Source organism: Artemia franciscana, chromosome 6 (assembly GCF_032884065.1).
Source record: "Artemia franciscana chromosome 6, ASM3288406v1, whole genome shotgun sequence".
Classification (NCBI taxonomy): domain Eukaryota; kingdom Metazoa; phylum Arthropoda; class Branchiopoda; order Anostraca; family Artemiidae; genus Artemia; species Artemia franciscana.
In genome coordinates this window covers 2,495,107-2,519,057 of record NC_088868.1, presented here as the reverse complement: position 1 = coordinate 2,519,057, position 23,951 = coordinate 2,495,107, and the positions used below count along the sequence as shown (strand labels likewise).

Genomic DNA, 23,951 nt, shown 5'->3' with positions numbered 1-23,951 from the left:
CCCCCAGGCCTGGGACCAACTGATGTAAGTTATGCCCCGGAGGCATATAAGGTTTTATGTAAGGGGTGGCCATATAAACTTCAAAGGTGGCTCATTTGATTAGGAATTGAATGTTTTAGTTACCTTTTTATGAGTCAAAAGTTAACGGAGGGCATCTACCTCCTCCCTGACACAAATACCCTCTTTTTACCAAATGTATCAAATAAAATTTTTGAGATACCCAGTTTGTTTGAAATAGTCCAACAATAAGATAGCAAAAAGTTCGTTGTCAACATACCCCCCCCCCTCCCAGAGCCAGGAGAAGGGTTGTAACTTATGCCGCGGGGGCAAAAAAGGTTTTTATGGAAGAGGTGGTCGTATATACTTTGGAGGGGACTCAAATGATTAGAAATTGAAAGTTCTAATTCACCTTTTAAGAGTCGATAGTGACCCGATGGCGACTATCCCCCCTCCCTTCCAACCTTCTTTTTCCAAAATGCTTCCAATCAAATTTCTTATGCAGCCATATTGTTAAAAATAGACCAAGGATAATATAACAAAACTCCAGGAATAAAACAGCCCTCCCCCCTTGAATCAAGGGGCAAGTGTTGTAAAATGTGCCATGGGGGCATATAAGGTTTTAATGGAAGAGATGGTCGTATCAACTTCGGAGTGAATTTTTTCAATTGTAAATCAGAATTTCTAGTGCCCTTCTCAAGAGTAAAAAGTGATCAAAGGGCAACTAGCCCCCCCTCCCAAGGCTCTTTTCCCAAAATGCATCCAATCAATATTGTGAGATACCTATTTTATTCAAAAGAGTTACGATCAAATAAAAAAACTGCGAGGTTGACGTATCCCCCAGAGCCCGGGGGCCAGTGCTATAAACTATACCCCGAGAGCATATAAGGTTATATGTAAGGGATGGTCATATATACTTCAGAGATGACTCCTTTGATTGGAAATTGAAAGTTTTTGTTATCTTTTTGAGACTCATCAAAAGTGGTCAAGGATATTTATCCCCTCCCCCCACACCTTTTCCCCCAAATATATCCGAAAAAAAAATTTTGAGTCGACTATTTTGTTCAAAATAGTCAAAAATTCAAGTTACTATAAATTAAGGGTCGAGAAATTCACCATAGCACCCGGGACAAGAATTATAACTTGTGGAAGTTGTAAGTTCTTAAAAATCGAAAGTAATCAAAAAGTAACAAGTCCCCTTTCCCTTGTCCACTTTTTCTCCAAAAGCATTTTACAAAAATTTCTAAATAGTCATTTTGTTCAAAATAGTCTAAAATTCAAATGAATACTACATAGGGGATGAGAAATCTTCCCCAGCCTACAGGGCAAGGATTGTAACTTATGTAAGTTGCCCATTATTAGTATATGAGGTTCTATGGTACAGGTGGTCTCATTAACTTCGGAGGGGGCCAATCGATCGTAAATTGAAACTTCTAGCTCTTTTTTAAGATTCAAAAGTGGTCAACGGCCAACTAGCCCACACCCCAGTTTCCCACAGGACATCTGGTCAAAATTTGTAGATAGCTATTTTGTTCAAAATAGCTCAAAGACCAAATAACTATGCTTCCAGGGTTGACCCCCCCCCCCCCCCCCTACCAGCCCCCGAGGATATGGTTCTGAGTTACAGAACTTGATTATTACTACTTTCATACTTTGTTTACTTTGATGCTTAGATTTAGTGATATAAGTGGTAACTTTGATTTACGGTACAAGGGCTGTAAATTATGCAAGTTGCTTATTGTTACTTTGTTTACTTTGATACGTTGTTAACTTTGATCCTTGGTTTACTTTAATACTTTGGTACTTTGATAGTGTTACTTTGTTACTAGTTTTGATACTTTGATGAAAGTTTGATGTTTAAAAAAAAATATCATTTTGAAATAAGGAGTTTATTTAAAAACTTGAAACTTTTTGCAATCAAAGAACAAACAAAAATTGATTAAAAAACTTCTCGACAGTTTTTTTCCCAATTCTTTCCAAAAAAATTGGGATTATAGATAACTTCGATGACCACACTGCTTTTCTATGACGAAAGTAAAACAGTTCAAAATTGGGATAAAACCTTTTTATTGACAGTGAACAGATATAAAATTTAACTGGATATTTCGAACACATATATTTATTCAAGAATAATTCCATAAACAGAGATACAGGTGAATTTGGATTGAATTCAATTTATGATAATTTACTAAGGTCAAATAAATTAAATATCTCCTCACCTAAAAGCTATGACCTCTGTCCACGTAATATGTCAGATAAATCTAATGAACTGGAACCAAAAAGGTCAAAGAGATTGGCTTCCGCTGTTGCATTGAAAAAAATAAGAGCAATAAACTATATGTAATTAGTTTATTAGGTATAAATTTTGTTTGGTTTCATTCATGTCTTTTAGTTTTACTGCTGATGATGAACACTGTATATGTGTTCGAAATATCCAGTTAAATTTTATATTTGTTCACTGCCAATAAAAAGGTTTTATCCCTATTTTGAACTGTTTTACTTTCGTAATTGGGATTATGTACTTCTAATTAATGGTATCTTCACTACAAACAAGAGTATGGCTACTACCCATATCCCAAGCGGTAAAAGTATAATTCTCTTACTTAAATAGCCAATTCTCTTGCTTAGAATTATTATTCTCTTACTTAAGGGGCTGCAAAGTTCTGCAAAATTAGTTTATCTTTTTTTATTATTACAATAATTGGGAGAACAGAATTAAAAAACAAGTATAAACAAGAGTATGGTTACTGCCTATTTCGCTAACGGTAAAAGTATAGGGCCTACTACGTATTTGACGCTTTACTAAAAGGAATTATTTTGTACATCAGTTCTTACCAAAACAGTTAATTTATTTTGGAACAAAAAATATTATGGAATAGAGAATTTTGAAAAACTTTGAAACTTTGTCAACAAAAAACAGACAAAAATTAGTTTTAAAAAAATTCCGAAAACGAGGTTTTCTAGAGAAAAGTAAAGGCCATATGAAGTTTATGATCAGAAGAAAAAGAAACCTACAATAATTCAAACTCAAAACAACCAGAAATTACTATTAAAGAATAAATGAAACCCAAAACGAACAGAGATTAAATAAATAATCATAGAAAAAACTTGCAACAGTTACTAATATAAAGGAATAAATAAATCTCACAACGAGTGAAGTTTAAGTTGAATATGTAAATCAAGCTTAAAACGAACAAAAATATTTTACTATTGAGGCATAAATAAAAATCAAAATGAACAGAAATCAAATAAACAATCATAGCAAACAAACCAACAATAGTTACTAATATACATGAGGAAATAAATCTTAAAACGAGTGAAAATTAAAGTGAATAAGCAAATCCTGCTTGAAACTAACGAACATCTCTGCATCTAGAGTTTGGATTTTGCCTTCTTCTTTCACTGTAAAAGTCTAAAAGCTACCGCGTCATTGGCTCTTTGATGAAAACAAGTTATATTACAAATAATTTCTATTTTACTTGTTACAACATTGAAAATAAACATAAAAATTACAGTAAAATTTTATTTTAAATCAATGAACTTTCAGCAATTAATATTATTATATATCAAGTGTTTAGTTTAATTTTATTATTTCTTTCCAAGACTTCAAGATTCAAGATACCCTTTAAGGAGTATACAAGGTTTTTACGGAAAGGGTAACCGTTCGAAATTTATTTTATTTTAAGTGTTTAGTGTGATTTTATTAGTCCTTTCCAAGATAGTTCAAGATAAATATAGCTTCACTACAATTAAGAGTTTGGATACTGCCCCCTTCCCTAACTGTAAGCGTCTAAAGCCTACTACATCATTGGTGCTTCACTGACAACAAATAATATTACAAGTATTCTCTTTTCCACTTATTGTAGCATTGAAAATGAAAATAAATTTATCGTGAAATAAAATCTTGAACTGATATTTCAACAATTAATAGCACTATATATATCAGACATTCAGTTTGATTTTATTTGTACTTTTCAAGACTGTTCAAGACACACAGTTTTCAGTAAAGCCCCGATGACGCAGCAGATTTTAGACTTTTACAGTGAAAGAAGGAGACCCTAATGAAATAAGTTTTCAATTACGTCATTTTTTCTCAAATCTTGTGCTGATCTAATTTATTGTTCATTCTTTCAATGCTGTCTAAAAATAGTGTCTTAGGTCAATGTTCAACAGCCTCTGTTGATTCATTGATTTCAAGTAACTTTCTGATCATTTAACCATGTATCTGCGGAAAACCAGGCCCCGAAAGCCCTAGGGACGAGTGTTGTAAATTATATTAGCTACTTATTGTTTAAATATAAGGCTGGTTATCAAGAACAGAAGGCTTTTTTTTTGTCCCAAATCTCCAAAATACTAGAGGTGTTAAGGTAAAACTGTTGGAATGCTGAGGGGGTGTCATTCATACACCAGAGAAATGAAAATTAGATAAATATTCATTATATTATCCATTAACAGAAACATTGGCAATCGAAAAGTGACGAAATTAAATAACAAAAACTTTCTGAAAAAGAAGTTTGTCAAATAAAAGTAAAGTCATATTAAATTTCCATAATGAATAATGAATTTCAACATGAATTTCAACATAATGAATTTCAACAATAATACACTTCAACAGGCAACTATGAATTATAATCTTATACTTTAATTATTAAGTCTAAGAAGTGAAAAACTATGTTAATATTCATTTTGTAAACCAATAAAAACTTTGGTAATAAAAATAAATTGATAAAAAAAACTTTGTATAAAAAGAAGTTTTTCAAAGAAAATTAAGGAGCCATATTGAACTTAAGAACAACAGATATTTATTCTTATTATTGTTCAAACTCTGAAAAACCAGGAGTTACTATTAAAGAATAAATGAAACCGAAAACGAACAGAAATTAAAATTCAATACCATAGCATACATGAATATAGCAGGTGCGAATATAATCCAACAAATAAATCTTATTTAGCTTTAATATTTTAGTTTTTTCCAGAGCCACATCATCTGGATGAGTCATTCGATTGGAAGTCGGAAGTTCTAGTGCCTTTTTAAAAGTCAAAAGTGATAGAACGGCAACTAGCTCACGCCCTCTTTTCTCTCAATGGATCTGATCAAAATTTTGTGATAGCCATTATGTTTAATATAGTCGGAGAGTTAAATAATTGTGCCTTCAAGGATGGACCCCCCCCCTCCCATACAGCCCCGTGACGAGGACTGTAAGCTGCGCAAGCTATCCGTTATTACCATTTAACGTTTTTAAGGAACGGATGGTCGTTTAGACTGCAGAGAAGACTCATTCAGTTTCAAGTTGAAAGAACTAGCTCTGTTTTTAAAAATCAAGAGTTAAAAGACGGCAGCCAGCCCCTCTCGACACATTTTTCCCCAAATGCTTTTGATCAAAATTTTTAGACAGCCTTTTTGTTCCAAATAGTCTAAATGTTAAATAGCTATGATTCCAGGTTTGAAAACTCCCTCCAGCCTTTAAAGCAAGGAATATAAGTTACCCTAGTTGCCAAACGTTAACGTTTAAAATTGTTATGGAAGGGGTGGTCGCATAAACTTTGAAAGAGTAAAGAGCAGGGGTGATAGTTTTGTTGGTTGATATTTTGTCTTTCCCCTTTTTTGCTAAAGTTTTGTAAGTCTGCAGAAAATGCAGATTTGTATACCTTCCATCAAACACAAAAGTTCTACTTGAAAATTGCTTTTCTTGCTTAAAAAAAAAAAGAGTCTGGAGGAAAATGCTTGAGGATTACAAAATCGATAACCCAAAAAAAACTGTGGTAAGAAAAGAAAAATTCCCCAGGCTTCTCAAGTTACCTGGAGTCAAATGGAAAAGTAAATCTAAAGAATGGTTTTACCAAGTGCTTATCGCTCCCCAGAATCATCCAAAAAACAATTAATTCCAGCCAATTAATTTCACAAACTGTTGTGGATGATATCAGCAGTTTTATTGTTCTGGAAAACCAAAGATTAGAAAAATCTGTTAGGAATATCACGCGAAAATATCTTAGCATCACATTGGATATAAGCATCAGGGATGCAAGAGATCTGAGCTGTGAGTCCGATAATACTGACATATCAGGATCTAAGAGAGAGTTTTATTAACATAAGCTAATGAGTCGGTGAGCACTTGCTCTTCAATTCTTTCAAGTGAAGCAGCAGCTAAAACGTGTTCAAATTATCCACAACCCTGGGGGGATGGACGTGGTATTTATAAGCATTTTCTAGTGATGAAGGTAGATGCCCCTTCTTCTGATGACTTGCTGAAAGTGATACGCCTGCGGCAAAACAAGGATGGATTCTTCATTACTCCAGGGTGAAAAATTCAGCATCCACCCGTTCTGACCAAGTAGAAGATTTTCCAGCCCATCAACTCACTCACGTCACAAAATTTTTACTTGTTCATGACTTTGGTCATCTGATGCTTCAGTAATTTTACTCATCTAAACCTTTTTATTTTAGAAGTAATGTTGTATTCATCCAAAAAAAATCGATTCTTTTTTTAAGTGGAGGTTTGATTCCATATGAGTTCAAACTCCTCCAACTCTTATTCAGTTACCTGTCAAAATTTTTTAGTGTTCAAAATTAAATACCCCCAAAGGTAACTTGAAAGACTTGTTTAGGATATGTAAAGCTATCACAACAAGAGCACCAACAGTCTGGCATAGTTACCATTCGATGCAAAATGACGTATTCATGAAAAAATAGTTTTGGGAAAATATAAGTTCAAAGAAAAGTATCAAATAATAATCTTGACCTTTAGTTCAAAGTTACTCATTTCGACTGTACTACGCAGTTTTTGGTTTGCTTTTGGACTTGTGCTTGGCCCAAGGATATACATCCCCCTCCAAACACCCTAGAGCAGAACTCCTTGCTAAAATCCTGATTCTAAGGATGTATTTCTCTAAACATAGACATGTGAAAGCTATATCTAGCTCGAATCACAATCTAAAGAACCATAAAGCCTTTTTGTCCTCGAAGCCTATTTGGATGAGACAAAAAGAAACCATCAGATTCAGAATATTTTAACGGTTTAGTTTCCAATTCCAGGCAGCGCAGGGGCAGCAGATCAGCGGGCCATTGTCAGAGATATGTTTGCAGTACTCTTGTCATCATTCTGACATGCTCAGGCCACTTGACCACAAAATAAATGCTCATGCCACAAAATAAATTTAGGCTGAATTTATTCACAGAGCATCTAGAGCAATTCGAAATACTCGTTTGGAGAAAAAACAGATTTTAATAAGAGAAAGTAATCGAGTTTAATTAAATAAGAAAATATTAGAAATGAAAAAAAAAAACTCAGTGGCATATACTCAAATGTACAAAAAATGAAATCCTAATTACAAATTGTGTATACATTCAAAATATATTCTGGCAAAAAAAAACTAAAACATAAAAAGTAATCTATTACATAAAATATGGAATTACAAGCAAACTAGCCGGTTGTACAACCAGGGGGCATATAATGAGCAGGTTCATTAATGAAAGATATATGTCAAGAGGCAAAGGCGGACAAAATGAATGTCAACTTTGATAAATCTGTAATTTTAACATTTTCTTTTTTAAAATCTGCGCCAGTTTTTAATCCACCTATTCCCAGCGCCAGTCACGTGACCGAAACTAAACTACTCGACGTTCATATCACTTCGGATCTGAAGTGGAATAAACATGTTGATGACATGTTAAAAAAAGCTAATTTGGCCATCAGGTCTCTGAAGTTGTTGGCTCGCCATGGAATCCCTGCGCCACACCTCCTACGCATCTATTTCTCTTTTATACGTTCCACACTTGAATACTGTTGCCCTGTATGGCATTTCAGGCTGACTAGGGAACAGTCGGACCGGGTTGAGAGGGTGAAATACCGTGCCCTCCTAGTAATCTCAAAAGCCCCAAAAATACCATACATATCCCTCCTTAATCAGTTTCAACTTCAAACCCTTCAATCTCGTCGTTTAAAACTAGCCCTATCCTTTGGCAATAAAATTTTGTCCAGCCCTATACACCGAAACATCCTCCCTCCCCAACATCAACCGGCACGGTTAAGGCCACTCAGGGCCGTTGCAGAGCCTGTACCAAAACTTCAACATGTGACTGTGTCACATGCTCGTTATGAGCTTAGTTTTGTGCCCTCGTTTGTTAAGTTGTTTAATGCTGGGTCGACTTTTTAATCCGGATTATTGTTGTTAATTGTATATAGTATAATTTTGTGTATACTTGTTGACTTATTTTCGTGTGTACGTGACAATTATTATTGTTAATTGTATATATTATAATTTTGTGAATGTTAATTTTGACTTGTTGACGAATTTTTGTGTGTGTATGACAATAAAAACTAATAATTGGCTCTGTCCGTCGCATGTCTTTTAAATAAAATGAATTTGAATTTGATATTTTAAATAGATCAGGAGACGGGTTGTTTAGAACTTCAAAACGAAAAATTTTTTCATATGGGTCACCTTGAGCATACTGATGTTTCAATTATTGACTTTAAAACTGAAACAGTCTTAGACAGAATTTGATCTTGCCCTGTGATGCCTTTTTGTTGTTGTTTTTTCAATGAAAATACCAGACTTTTAGAAATACATTTTATACATTTTTAGAGATATAGAGGGGAATGGGGGAAGATCCAAGGCAGAGCACATAAAAGCACAACAGAATCAGTAAAACCTTCTAGATTTTCCCAGGTAAAATCCTTGCGCTTCCTTTTTACATTAAGCTACCAATGGGCTTTGATTTGTGTACTTTAATGTATTCATACGATTTCGCTCATTAAAAATTTTTACGGAAATAAGGTCTTGACTCAATAATTCAGTAGGCCAGTCAAATACAATTATTAAAATGCCTTTTTTAAATATTTATTTTCAAACATTCCTACAGATGTTTATTAAAGTAGGGTATAATTTTCTTGCATACCTGTGACTTACGTTTTGTTTTCCTCACTTTTTTTGTACCATTATTTATATTGAGTTTTGTTCATGGCCAAATTTCATTAAACTCTCACTAAGCTTGTGATTTACTGTAAAAAAAAACAAAAAAAACGACAAACTAGAAGTCCACAACCAAAAAATTAAGACATATGGAAAACATTAATTTTTTTATACAGTGGCAAGTCCAACACAACTGACGCATTAGGATGCGAGAGTAAGTCTGAAACGGAAGTCGACTAGTGCTGACCCTTCCACTGTCAAGCGGGCCAGCATACGAAACACCTTTGTATAACCGACCAGCGTGAGTTGATGGACTGTCCATTGGTAGGCGTGCAGCTCCCTGACACGCCTACGAATTTTCATCGTCCTAGCACGTCCAGAAGCACCAAACTCGCCAAAGCACAGAACCCTACCACCAAACTCCACCAAAGCGAGCGGATCCAGTCCGGTTACGTCAATCACGTATCTGCGACATTTATAAGCGTGTTCCAAGATTTCCAGTTTCCCCTCCAACTCCCCCCAATGTCAAAAGATCTGGTAGGGAATTGAGATAAGAGCTCTGAGACATGAGTTCCTTCTAAATATCAAATTTCATTAACATCCGGTCCGTTCTTAAGTTAAAAATACCTCAATTTTTCTGATTTCTCCAAATTAACTACCCCCAGCTCCCTCAAAGAGATCAGATCCGTACCAATTATGTCAATCTCGTATCTATAACTTGTGCTTGTTCTTCCCATCAAGTTTCAACTCGGTCTCTCCACTCCAAGAGTTTTCCAAGATTTTCGGTTTCCAAGATTTCTATTTCCCCCCTCTAGCCCTCTATGTCCCCGGATCCAATTTGAATTGAAAATGGAGCATCTGAGACATAAGATTCTTCTATATATCAGGTTTCATTAAAATCCGATCACCCATTCGTAAGATGCCTCGATTTTCACTTTTTCCATTAAATTTTGCATTTAATCACTTTGTTCTCTTTAGCAAGCTTAAAACGAACAGAAATTAAGTAAAAAATCATAGCAAACAAACTTGTAAATGAATAAATACATCTTTTTTTTTATTTCGGAGCAGCTTGAAGACTCATTGCCAAAATTCACAATATTCTTTAGCAAAAAAAAAATACAAATAAATTAACTAAGATAATAAAAAAAAATTAAAAAACTCAGCAGCACAAGACTTAACTGAACAAAAACATACAACAAATGAAAACTATATAACAAACAAAACATGAAGTCACAAATCGTGGATATGTGGATATATTCAAGATATATTCTAGCAAAAAATAAACTAAAACAGATTCTCCTGTAAGCATAAAAAGGGATCTGTTACATTTCATACGGAATTACAAGGAAATGAGTTGGTTATACAACCAGGGCTTCAAAACGAGGGATTTTTTTTTATTTGGATGCTCTTGAACAAGAGCTAATTTTAAACAAACACAAGTATATTGGTGTCTAAATTATTGAATTTAAAATGAAAGTTTTATTTAATTAGAAGAAAGTCGTTTTTGCTTATTTTTCAGACAAAACCTTTGGCTGCCTTAAAAATTATTAAGCCTCATTTGATCTTGGTTTGTGAGCTAATTTGTTGTTCTTTTTGCAGTGAAAACACATTGAAAGGTCACTTTTCATTTAAAATACCCCAAAACAGGCATTTTTAGGAATATAGAGGGGGCCACGGGAGAACCAGGGCAGTTCACATAAAAGTACAACAGATCCAGTACATTCTTCCGGATTTCTTCCCCCTGCCAAATCCTTGCACTTCCTTTTGAAATCAAGCTACTAAATGCCTTTGGATTGAGTACTTTAATATATTCACACAATTTTGCATATTTGAAATCTTTAACGGTCTCACGGTCTTGACTCAATAATTCAGTAGCCTGATCAAATACAATCATCAAAATGCATTTTTTAAATATTTACTTTCATATATTCCTACAGATATTTATTAAAGTAAAGGTAAAAATGGTAAAGGATACGGCGCTAGAGTTTACAGTCCCTACCGGCGATGCTGATCTCTGTTTCTTGGCCCTTCAGCCAGGAAGTGCAATGGGGGTTTCGGGGCCAACCATCCTGTGCTTTCGCACACCCTTCCTGTTTACCTTCCCCAGATTTTTCCAGGTACCCATTTAGAACTGGGTCGACTCTGGCTAAGTTTAAAGAGTCATGCCACTGACCAACGTACCCAACTGAACAATTGGGTACACTGGGATTCGAACCCGCGTCCTCTCAGGCAAAGGATCCTGGATCCATTTATTAAAGTAGGCTATAATATTGGCAAAAACTTGAGGTTTGTGTTTCGTTTTCGTCACTTTTTTCCAAGCATTATTGATTCTGAGTTTTATTCATAACCAAATGTCATCACACTCTCACAAAGATTGTAATTTACAGCATAAGAAAAATAAAAATAAAGAACTGACAAACAAAAAGCCAATGACTGATGAATTAAGACGCATGGACAACGCTTATCTCACGTTGCCCATGCAACGCAGATCTAGTTAAACCTAATTTCATCTTGGCTTGCGAGGTTATTTGTTGTTCTTTTATCAATGAAAATACTAAGTTATTTTTCAATAAAATATCCAAAAACAGGCATTTTAAAAAATATAGAGGGGGACAGAGGAGATCAAGGGCAGAGCACATAAAAGCACAACAGAGCCAGGATGTTCTTCTTGATCTTTGCACTTCCTTTTTAAATTTAGCTACAAAATGACTTTTGTTTGAATACTTTAACATATTCACATATTTTGCATATTTGAAATCTTTAACGGACACACAGTCTTGACTCGATAATTCAGTACCCCAATCAAATACAATTATTACGATGCCTATTCATGACATTTATTTTCATATATCTCTAGAAATATTTGTTAAAGTAGGCTATAATATTCTTACATACTTGAGATTCCTGGTTTGTTTGTGTCGCGTTTTTTGTAGCTTTATCTATGCTGAATGTTTGTTCATAACCAAAATGTCATAGCATTCTCAAAGAGATTATGCATTTACTGTAAAACAAAATAGAAAAAAAAACTGACAAGCAAGAAATCCACGATTTACGATTTAAGACTCATGGAAAACGCTAACTTTTTTTATGATACAAACACTCGTTCTAAGAATGAGTTGTCTGATGATCATTCAAATGTAAATTAAAGGAACATGAAAATACTCTCTTAAACATTTTATGTCTAAACGGTTCTGGTGAAACTAAATAGTACCTGTATGAGCTCTTTAATGTCTAATGAAACTGCTCTTTTTAGAAAAGCTTTTCTGACATACATAGCATTCATAAGGCCTCTCACATGAATGTACTATGTGGTACTTATCCAAATTGCATAATTTAGAAAAGGTCTTCTAACTTAAATCACATTTATATGGTCTTTCATCAATATGTATTCTTTGGTGCGTCTTCGAAGAGCATGATTGAGAAAAACTATTTTGACATACATTTATATTTATATGACCACTCACCTGTATGTACCCTTGTACCCTTTGGTGCTTATTCAAAGAGCCTGATTCAGAAAAATTCTTCCGAAATATGTCACCTGTGTGTACTCTTGCGCCTATACAAATGACCCGACAAAAAAACTCTTCTGACACAAATCACGTTTATATAATCTTCCACCTGTATGCACTCTTTGATGCGCTTTCACAGATCTTGATTCAGAAAACTCTTTAACATATATCACATTTCTATGGTCTCTCACCTGTATGTACTGTTTGGTGTGATTTCAAAGAGCTTGATTTTGAAAAACTCCTCTGACATACATTACATTTATATGGCCTCTCACCTGTATGTACCCTTTGGTGCTTATTCAAAGAGCCTGAATGAGAAAAACTCTTCTGGCATATAAAACACTTATATGGTCTCTCACCTGTATGGATTCTTTTGTGCTGATTCAAAGTGCTTGAATCGGAAAAACTTTTCTGACAAATGTCACATTTATATGGCCTTTCACCTGTGTGCACTCTTTGGTGCCTACCCAAATGACCTGATAAAGAAAATGTCTTCTGACACATATTACATTTATATGGCCTTTCACCTGTGTGTACTCTTTGATGCCTATTCAGTGTAATTAAATGAGCAAAACTTTTCTGGCATATACCGCATTTATACGGTCTCTCACCTGTATGCACTCTTTTGTGCTGATTCAAATAGTCTAATCGAATAAAGCTCTTTTGACATATATCACATTTATGAGCTTTGTTTCCTAAATGTGTTTTTTGATGTCTGTAAAAACATGATCTAGAAAAACTCTTCTGACAGACTCCACATTTATGAGGCTTCTTTCCTGTATGATTTGTCTGAGGTAAACATATTATTTGATTGTTTAAGTCTTTTTCTTTAGTTTCGGACTCACACGAATTTAATGAAGCACTTATAGATGGATTCTGTGAAGCAGCTAGTGACATATTCCCCTGCGAGTCTAGTTCAGAAACATTATGTGAAAAGTGTCCTTCTGCAAGAAGGTGCTGTTTCATATCACCAGTAAATTCTCGTAAACATATAGGACAGCTTCTGGTCATTCCCATTCGGTGCGTCAGAATGTGAACAACAAAATCTCTGTAATCATGAACTACTGCTGGACATACATCGCATTCTATTGGTGAGAGCTCTTCACAGCCAGTGTCTATGTGAAGATCAAGCATCAGAAACGATTTCTCTGCTTTTCCACAAGATCCACAACGCCAGATGCCTGCTGTCAATTCTTCTATAGCCTTCTTTGTTAGCTTCCTCACCATAACGATCGGTTTTGAGCCTGAGAGTTGCGGAAGAGTTACTCCATCTGGAAAGTGCACTGTAGAACGAACTAACCCTATAATAATAAAAAAAAATGAACCAAAGATCAAACAAATAGGCATTAAAGCAACTATAAGAAATCAAAAAGCATGCTAAAAGTGTTGCATCCACAGAAAAAATAAAGACATAGGCCTAGCCTACATGGCTAGGAAGATTTTAACAGATAATTTGATTTATTTTCCGCTTATTTTACTTCTTAAAATATTTTAAAATTATGAAAAAACTTGTATTTGCACTAAAAAGAAATTTCAGGTTTTTGTTGACAAATAGTATTTCTTTGCAGGTTATATTTACAATGGATCCGTTTTTTTTTCCACAAATCCGCAAAAAACTATTTTTGTGGATTTGAAAAACTCAATTTTTGCGGATTTGGGGCAATCCTTCGAGAGAGGATTATGTCTGCCCCTTTCTTTCAGCAAAAATCTCTTATGATAGATGTCTTCTGGAAAGAGATGGATAATATCAAAATGATCCGACCTTTTTGCTTTCCATATGGATCTTCTCAAGTTTCTTTTTTTAGGCTGATTTTAGATTGTGGAGGTGCATAGATCCGAAAAATCCACAAATAACAAATTTGAGTGATAAACCAGTAAGTAATAAAATTTGTGATGCCTGGCATCACAAGACCGCAACATTTTGAAATCACTTGTTGATGTATTTTTGCTGTTTTTATCTGGCTTGGTTTAGCTTCCTTTAGATCTTCAAAAGAGTGGTTACGAGCAACTTACTTTATTTCTGCATAAAAGCACTTTAGAACTTTCAAAGGCTGCTGCTTCCTTTTCATGCCGATTTTCGGCTTCTTTAGCCGATTTTATGCCGTTTTCGGCTTCGGCTCCTTTGCTTAGTAGTTTGCTCCTTGTACCCAAGGGGCTTAAATTTTTTTGTAGTGAGCTATAAATCTAAAAAAAATACCGCAAGCATTTGCTTTTCTTTTTCTGTTCTTTCTCTGCAAGATTTTATCTTTCTTCTCCACTCTTATTTTCTCCAGTTGTTAAGACAACTTCCGCAACTTGAAACGACATTTTTGCTTAAAAGTTGTCATTTTGATTGGTGATGGGGAGAGTACTTCACTGCTGAAAAAAGCAGCCTGTCCATGTCGTACCTGCTTTGACACCACTTGAAAAAAAAAACAAGTTTAAGTAAGAAACTTGAAACCTCACACTTCGTAGTCAAGGCCCAAGAGCTATATGTCATGAGGTAATACATAAATATAGGAATCGAATGCTACCAAAGGGCATAAGGAGACAAACAAATACTGTCGTTTCTTTCTGGTTTTGGAAAGGGGTTTACAACTGGTTTACAACTCCAATGAAGGGTTTTCAAACAAGGCAGTTTTAGCAGTACACTTTTCAAACTAAGACAATTTTCGAGAGATTTCAGGCGTTTTTTTTTTTATTCTGAAAGAAAAATATCAAGACTACAAATTCATATTGAGTTAAAAGTGAATAACAGTTACCATTCCTGGATTTCTTTTTAGTTTATTATTTTATAGCCTTTTGTTTGTAGTTACATATGCAATTTCACTGTTGTATTTTTTTAGCGGTATATTTTTCTTTTCTCAAAAGACAGTTACTTCAAAAACCCGCATTATAATTTTCGGTAATTTTGGGCAAAGGGTTACTCTTTACTATATTGTTGAAACTGTTTAAATTATTATCAGACATTATAATATTCCAACTCGATGACTCAACTTGACGATGGCTCAGTGCTGTAACTTTCATTTTCATTCCCAGCTAACTTATCTACTATTGTTTGCCTTACCATAGTTGCAAAATAATTGTAGGCATGAAATATGTAATGAATCAGAGGTAACAGGCTTGAGATTGTCTATGCAGCAATTCGGCTCTTGTTGATAGCTGAGCATAACCAAGAGCTGGAAACCATATTCTGACCAAAATGGGCCCAGCATAGCACAAAGGCTCCATTCATACTGGAGGTCTCAGTGACTTCTTGCTGTCCGGTTCTAAGCCGACCGGAAGATGTTTGGTCCGCATCCTGCAATGGTTCCCAGGACCATTGCTTTTCCCGAGGCCAAGATAGTTTCCATAATTTAAAGAGTTTGAAAATTGCAACTTGGAATGTTACGACGTTAAAAACTAAGGTACTTGTATGATATACCACCGACCAGTAAACTTGTTCATGAATTGACACATTGTGGAACCGTTTTTTTTCTTTCAGCTCCGCGTGAGCTAAGACAAAGATAAGTGACATAATAGATGGGAAATATACAATTACGGCTATATGTTTGCACATTAGGGAGCCTGGGGTAAAGTACATGGACAGTGTGAAGTTAGAAAACAAGTTTTAGTTTTCTACGAAAAAATGCAGACCGACTATACTTTACCCCCACCTCCCCCTAATGTGCGAATATATAGCATAAATTTGTTTCTAAAGTATTATATTTTTATCATATTTCGTGATATATCGTGATATATGTTTTCCTAAAATAGTGAATACAATCACATAGGTCAAACAGCATAACAGGCAGTCATGTCGTCAATAAGTATAAGTCGTCATTTACCAAAAAATAGAAAAAATAATAAAGACAAATAATTCAGAGGCAACAACCCAACACAAGGGCTCATCAGGAGAATATACTTGCCTATAGGGTTTCGCCACTTTAAATTATCTACCCAGCCAAGTGTTGTGGCTACCACAGAATATCCATGGCATCCCCGTGTCAGGTATCACCCCCAAAATACATGCCTATGAGAAATAAAAAAAAGAAGCAAATGTAAAACAACCAAGTAACACCAAAACAAGCTTATCCTGTTAATATATCCCTCTTTTTAGAGGGATATATATATATATATATATGTGTGTGTGTGTGTTTATATATATATTCGTATACTTTTCAGGTAGTGCTGGATGCCAGATACTGGTGTTGCTTAAGAATCTTATAAAGTAGCTTACAAGCATTTTAGTAGAAGGACAAGTTAGCCTCGAATGAATGTCACGGGAAACCTTTCGTCTCCCATTTTTCTGTGCTAAACATTAAAATTATTTTAAGTATTTTCCTAGGATTGAAAATGCAGATTTAGCCTTTAAAAACTGTCACCGAAATTTTTTTTATTCAAACTGCTTCCACAGGGTAACTGAGAAAGGGTCATCATATTTTTGTTTTGTGTTTTTTTTTTTTTTTTAGTTTTTTTTTTATCAGTTTATTTTGCACTGAACACGGTCAAGCGGAGGTCTTGACGGTTTTGTCAATTTTTTCAATGTCTGTTTATTGTCCTCGCTCTTCTTTTCTTCGTGATTTTGTGTTTTGTCAACTCAAATATACCTTCCCTATCTTGTTCTTGGGAGTCTGACTGAGACGGCAAGGAGCAAAATCCGGGTAAAATACAGACAGAGAGATTTTGATGCTGAGATGACCGAGCAGAATTACAATTTTCCGTGAGCGCTTCGGTATCACTTGGTGAAGTCTCTTGAGTTTCTAGAAGAAAGAAAAACAAATGAACAGACAGAATAAAACTATAATAAACTATAATTTATATAGCATTAACTATAATTTACCAAGAAAAAATATCCCCCAACCCAACGTTAGAAAAACAAATTTGGAAAATGAAACAAAACAAGAGGCCACGAAAAATTCCTCGATAATCTGATTACTACGATACTAAGTTCAAAAATCGGAAATTTGCTCAGATTTCGTGTCAAAATAATTTCTAATTAGTTTTCTTAGACAGGAATACTTGAAGATAACAGATTTATTCTCACCCAGGAATGTTTTCTAGACACTAAAGTGGAAAAGGTATCAGTGCTCGTCCAAAGTGGAAAAGTCGGAACAAGTCCAAAAATGAAAAAGTCAAAAGTAACTTTTGGTTGCACAATTGTTCAATGTTTAAAATTTATATTCCTTTGATGTGCTTTAATATAATTTGGGATAGAAATTCAGCCTACGTATATAAATTTTAATACTTGAAAGCTTCATACAATGTTACAAGTTTACTTAGAAAAGGAAAACCTCTTCAAACATGATTATTTCTGATTCAAACATGATTCAGAAAACGTATTAAAACATATTAAAATTTGATTCAAACATGATTCAGAAAATGTCTTCAAACATGATTATTTCTGATTCAAACATAATTCAGAAAACGTCTTCAAACATGTTTAAATCTGATTCAAACATGATTCAGAAAACGTCTTCAAACATGATTATTTCTGATTCAAACATAATTCAGAAAAGTCTTCAAACATGATCGTTTCTTATTCAAACATGATTCAGACAGTGTCTTCAAACACGTTTATTTATGATTCAAACACAGTTCAGAAAACGTCTTCAAACATGATTATTTCTGATTCAAACATGATCCAGAAAACGTTTTCAAATATGATTATATCTGATTCAAACATGTTTCAGAAAGCTTCTTCAAACATAATTATTTCTGATTCAAACATGATGTAGAAAATGTCTCCAAACATGTTTATTTCTGATTCAAACATGATTAAAAAAACGTCTTCAAATATGTTTATTTCTGATTCCAACATAATTCAGAACACGTCTTCAAACATAATCATTTCTGATTCAAACATGACTCAGAAAACGTCTTCAAACACGATCATTTCTGATTCAAAGACAATTCAGAAAACATCTTTAAACATGATTATTTCTGATTCAAACATGATTCACAAAACGTCTCAAACTTGTTTATTTCTTATTCAAACATGATACGGAAGATTTCTTCAAACACGATTATCAAACAGTTCGTGGTAACGAACTGTAGTAAGGAGCGACCCGGCTCAATAGTAAACGAAACTCTAAAAAACGGAATTTTGATGCTAAAATATACATAAAAAGAATCGGATTTTCAAGCTGATTTTAAATAAATATGTTTCATCAAATTTTGTCTTTGTCATCAAAAGTTACAAGCCTGAGAAAATTTGTCTTATTTTAGAAAATAGGGGAAAACACCCCCTAAAGTCACAGAATCTTAACGAAAATCACACCATCGCATTTGGCGTATCAGAGAACCCTATAGCAAAATTTCATTCTAACGGAATGAAAAGTTCTAGTGCCCTTTTTAAGTGACCAAAAAATTGTAGGGCACCTAGGCCCCCTCCCACACTCATTTTTTCTCCAAAGTCAACAGATCAAAATTTTGAGATAGCCATTTTGTTCCGCATAGTCAAAAACCATAATATCTATGTCTTTGGGAATGACTTCCTCCCCCACAGTCCCTGGGGGAGGGGCTGCAAGTTACAAACTTCGACCAGTGTTTACATATAATAATGGCTATTGGGAAGTGTACAGTCGTTTTCAGGGGATTTTTTTTGGTTTTGGGGGTGGGGTTGAGGGGAGGGGGCTATGTGGGAGGATCTTTTCTTGGAGAAATATGTCGTGGGGGAAGAGAAATTCAAGGAAAAGGGCGCAGGATTTTCTAGCATTACTAAAAAAAACAATGAAAAAATAAACAGGAAAAAGGTTTTTCAATTGAAAGTAAGGAGTAGCATTAAAACTTAAAACGAACAGAGATTATTACACATATGAGGGGCTCTAAAAATACTTTAGCATAAAGAGCGAGGTATTTAGAAGGAGATGAATACTTCGCTCTTTATGCTAAAATATTTTTAGTAATTTCAACTATTTATTTTACGGCCTTTCTGATTCAGGGGTCATTCTTAAAGAATTGGGACAAAACTTAAGATTTAGTGTAAAGAGCGAGGTATTAACGAGGGGACAAACCCCCTCATATACATAATAAAAATTTAAGAATATAAAAGATTGTTACGTAAGTTAACTGTTAAGTTAGGTATATTTTTTACTAATAAAAACGTTCGTTAAAAATTGAATTTTCTAGTTGCCTTTTTAAGTGATCGAAAAATGGGAGGGCAACTAGGCCTCCTCCTCCACCCATTTTTTCTCAAAATCGTCTGATCAAAACTGAGAGAAAGCCATTTAGACAAAAAAAGAATAAATATGCATATTTAATTTTAATAATTTATGTCCGGAGAGCCAAAATCATACATGCATAATTCAAAAACGTCCAGAAATTACATAAAAAAAATAGTTTTTTTAGCTGAAAGTAAGGAGCGACATTAAAACTTAAAACGAACAGAAATTACTCCGTACATGAAATGGGTTGTCCCCTCCGCAATTCCTCACTCTCTACGCTAAAGTTTGACTCTTTACCACAATTCTGCTTTTTAAAACAATTAAAAGCTTTAGCATAAAGAGCGAGGGATTGCGGAGGGGACAACCCATTTCATATACGGAGTAATTTCTGTTCGTTTTAATGTCGCTCCTTACTTTCAGTTAAAAAACTAGCTTTTTTATGTAATTGCTGATTAGAACCAATTCTACAATATTATTAGTTGAATTATACCTTCGCCATTGCTATCGCTCTGCTCCGGAACCGACTCATGCGTTAAAGTGGAGTTTCTGGGCGAAGGATCCACGGGTATATTTCGATGATCAGGTGATAGAGTACAATCTGAAGTTTCCGTAGGTGTTTTGGTATCAATTGATGAAGCAACTTCAACTCCTATAAACAAACAATTATACTGATGGAAAAGGCTTAAAACGTTATTGTAACATATTCTCATTAATTTACCCAAATTAATCAGGGTAAAACAAAAAAGAGAATTTAAATGAGATTCAAGTGTAATCAAACAGTTCGTGGTAACGAACTGTAGTAAGGAGCGACTCGGCTCAATAGTAACCAAAACTCTAAAAAATAGAATTTTGATACCAATAGCTACATCAAAAGAATCGCATTTTAATGCTGGTTTTAAATATATAAGTTTCATCAAGTTTAGTCTTACCCATCAATGAGAGAGCAAATGAGAAAATTTGCGTTATTTTAGAAAATAGGGGGAAACGCCCCCTAAAAGTCATAGAATCTTAACGAAAATCACACCATCAGATTCAGCGTATCAGAGAACCCTACTGTAGAAGTTTCGAGCTCCTATCTACAAAAATGTGGAATTTTGCGTTTTTTGCCAGAAGGCAGATCACGGATGCGTGTTTATTTTTTTTTTGTTTTTTTTGTTTTTTTTTTCTTTTTCCCAGGGGTGATCGAATCGACCCAGTTGTCCTAGAATGTTGCAAGAGGGCTCATTCTAACGGAAATGAAAAGTTCTAGTGCCCTTTTTAAGTGACCAAAAAAATTGGAGGGCATCTAGGCCCCCTCCCACGCTAATTATTTTCCCAAAGTCAACGGATCAAAATTCTGAGATAGCCATTTTATTCAGCGTAGTCGAAAAACCTTATAACTATGTCTTTGGGGACGACTTACTCCCCCACAGTCCCCGTGGGAGGGGCAACAAGTTACAAACTTTGACCTGTGCTTACATATAGTAATGGTTATTGGGAAGTATACAGGCGTTTTCAGGAGGATTTTTTGGTTTGGGGGAGGGGTTGAGAAGAGGGGGATATGCTGGGGGAACTTTCCTTAGAGAATTTGTAATGGGAGAAGAAAATTTCCATGAAGGGAGAGCAGGATATAGGCTACTAGCATTATTAAAAAAAAAAAACAATTAAAAAATAAAAGTGAAAAAGCTTTTTCAGCTGGAAGTAAGGAACAGCAATAAAACTTAAAACAAACAGAAATTATTACCCATATGAGGGGCTCACCTCCTTCTAATACCTCGCTCTTTACGCTAAAGTATTTTCAGTAATTTCAACTACTTATTCTACGGCTTTTGTGATTCAGGGGCTCATTCTTAATGAATTGGGATAAAATTTAAGCTTTAGTGTAAAGAGCGAGGTACTGACGATGGGGCGAATCCCCTCATATATGTAATAAAAACATGAGAATACAAAAGTTCTTTACGTAAGCTAATTTATAAGTTACGTAAATCTTTTACCAATAAAAAGATTCGTAAAAAATTAAAAGTTCTAGTTGCCTTTTTAATTAACCAAAAAATCGGGGGGCAACTAGGTTTCGTCCCCCGCTCTTTTTTTCTCAAAATCATTCGATCAAAATTATGAGAAAGCCATTAAGCCAAAAAAAAAATATGCAAATTTCGTTTTGATTATTCCTCTGCGGAGAGCCAAAATCAAAACATGCATTGATTCAAAAACGTTCAGAAATTAAATAAAAAAAACAAGTTTTTTTAACTGAAAGTAAGGAGCGACATTAAAACTTAAAACGCACAGAAATTACTTCGTATATGAAAGAGGCTGCTTCCTCATCAACGCCCCGCTCTTTACGCTAAAGTTTTTTACTGTTTTAAAAAGAAGAATTGAGAGAAAGAGTCAAACTTTAGCGTAAAGAGCGGGGCGTTGATGAGGAAGCAGCCTCTTTCATATACGAAGTAATTTCTGTGCGTTTTAAGTTTTAATGTCGCTCCTTACTTTCAGTTAATAAAACTTGTTTTTTTTTATTTAATAAAATAAGCAATGTAAAAAAATTTTTTGCTACTTACTTCTTTATTTACCCTACAAATTTTACCATTAAAATAACTCGAAAATGATTCTCGCGTAGAAAAAGAAATGACTAAAGACCTGAACTTTCAATAGAATAAATTTTACATCAAGGGTTCAATGGTTTTAGAATCAACTTTTAATGAGATTGTCCTTATCTGCTGAGGTTTCAAACCAAACACAAAGGAACGAATTATTTCACATTAGTCATTTGATTAAGGCTAAAACTTCCAGTAAAGTGAACATGAATTATAGTTTGTTTTGTAGAATAAAATCGAATTAGCACCCACAAGATATGATTGTTAGGGTCCATGAATTGTTGCTCTACTTTGTTTTTTTTTTTCATTCTCTTTTGGGCTTTCATGGGCTTTAAATATTATGTAAAACAAGACAAAACAAAAAACTGTCAGAGCTTGATTGAATATATATATATATAAACAAAATAATGTCGATAATCATCGCGTCGTGTCGGATTTTGGAATGAAATCAACAATGTACAATATGAAGAAAAAAATAAATGAATTCCTCTGCATCCCTGGTTTCTATCCAACCAAAAAACCAACCGGCTTCACGATTAAAAGTCGAGTATAATTGAATAAATGCAGAGACATTACGGCAGTGGTTCCCAACCTGTGGGACGCACCCCCCAGAGGGCACGAAACTTTTGCAAGGGGGGATGCAGCTGTTTCCAAAATATCATTTTCGATTACAAACCAAATAAGTCGAATGGGTGTCCAAAAATTGAGTCAGCAGTATACGTAATTCACAATTCTCGCATCAGATTTTTGGGGTACAAACGCTAAAACACCCATCCATACTGTTCTTGGAACAAAATATCTTGCTTTCACGTTTGGAGCCGAGCACCGAAGCAACGTGGAATCAAAAGATAAGTACTCACGGCATCCCGGGTACTCTCGTGATTACTCGCGCTAAACTTCAGTAAACCGAAGTATGTGATTGTTTCTGTTTTCTATGAACAGAATTAGTTCGTTAGTAGAGTTTGCGACAACCACGTTGATATATAGAATGAAACACTTAGCTTTGGTAACTTCTACCAAAATAACTTCTACCAATGAAACTTCTACCTTTGGTAACTTCTTCTTTGTAAATCACGTGTAATGCAGCTGAATTCATTGCAGCAGAGTCCAGCACCAATCGTCATCACAAGTAGAGATTCTTTCAAGTTTTCACATCTTACTTCCTTCCCTGGTGAAACAAGTTTTAAAGAGCCTGCTGCTTCCTCGATGAATTGGCTTGCAACATTAGTTGTTTTATCTTATCTTAATACATAGAAATCCAAGCTATTGTCCTTGTCTTTACAATAGATCACTCAGAAAATACAGGTTACCACCTTGGTAATAATATATTTTGAATTTCAGTGCTCAATGGGAACATTCCTGAAACATCACAATAAAGTATTACTCATGCTATCAGAAGCTTTTCCAAGAAAATCCAATTAAAATACTTTTAAGTATTTTAGCCACATAAACTCCATTTTTAGCTATATAGTTTATTATACAAATATTGTATTTATGACATTTGATTAGAAACTCTGAAGAGTCCTAGTTGCGATACCTGCAAGTTGTAACTGACCAGAGTCTAGTTTCATCAATACATTTGATCTATCGTCATTTCATTTATTTTATATTTTTATTCCTAACAATTTAAATACACTGAGTCAGAAGAAGTCTCTCCTTAAAATTTACCCCTCAGAAATGTTGAAAAACTACTCTTGAACTGTTTGCAAAACATTTATTTCTGCACGACGTAGACCATCTAGTAATTTTTCTAACAACAAACTAAATGTAATGACGGCATTCATACCATAAAAGCAAGTTTTGCCTGGCCTTGAATTTGGCGATAAAGAATGGATGCA

At 34.5% G+C, this 23,951-nt stretch overlaps 1 protein-coding gene across 4 annotated transcripts in view; it reads right to left on the bottom strand.

Annotated features, from left to right (window-relative positions):
* Positions 1 to 2,069: 2,069 nt before the first annotated feature.
* The window catches only part of LOC136027906 (zinc finger protein 391-like), a 44,032-nt gene continuing 22,150 nt past the window's right edge, over positions 2,070 to 23,951 (bottom strand). For 3 of the 4 annotated variants that reach the window (XM_065705342.1, XM_065705341.1, XM_065705343.1), the window contains 3 exons: positions 20,034 to 20,192; positions 16,988 to 17,140; positions 2,070 to 13,720 (listed from right to left, as the gene is read on the bottom strand). In XM_065705342.1, coding sequence (XP_065561414.1) covers positions 12,597 to 13,720; positions 16,988 to 17,140; positions 20,034 to 20,192 — 1,436 coding nt within the window. In that variant the 3' untranslated portion in view covers positions 2,070 to 12,596. The remainder of the gene's footprint in view (positions 13,721 to 16,987; positions 17,141 to 20,033; positions 20,193 to 23,951) is intronic. The other variant, XM_065705344.1, reaches the window with a different exon arrangement.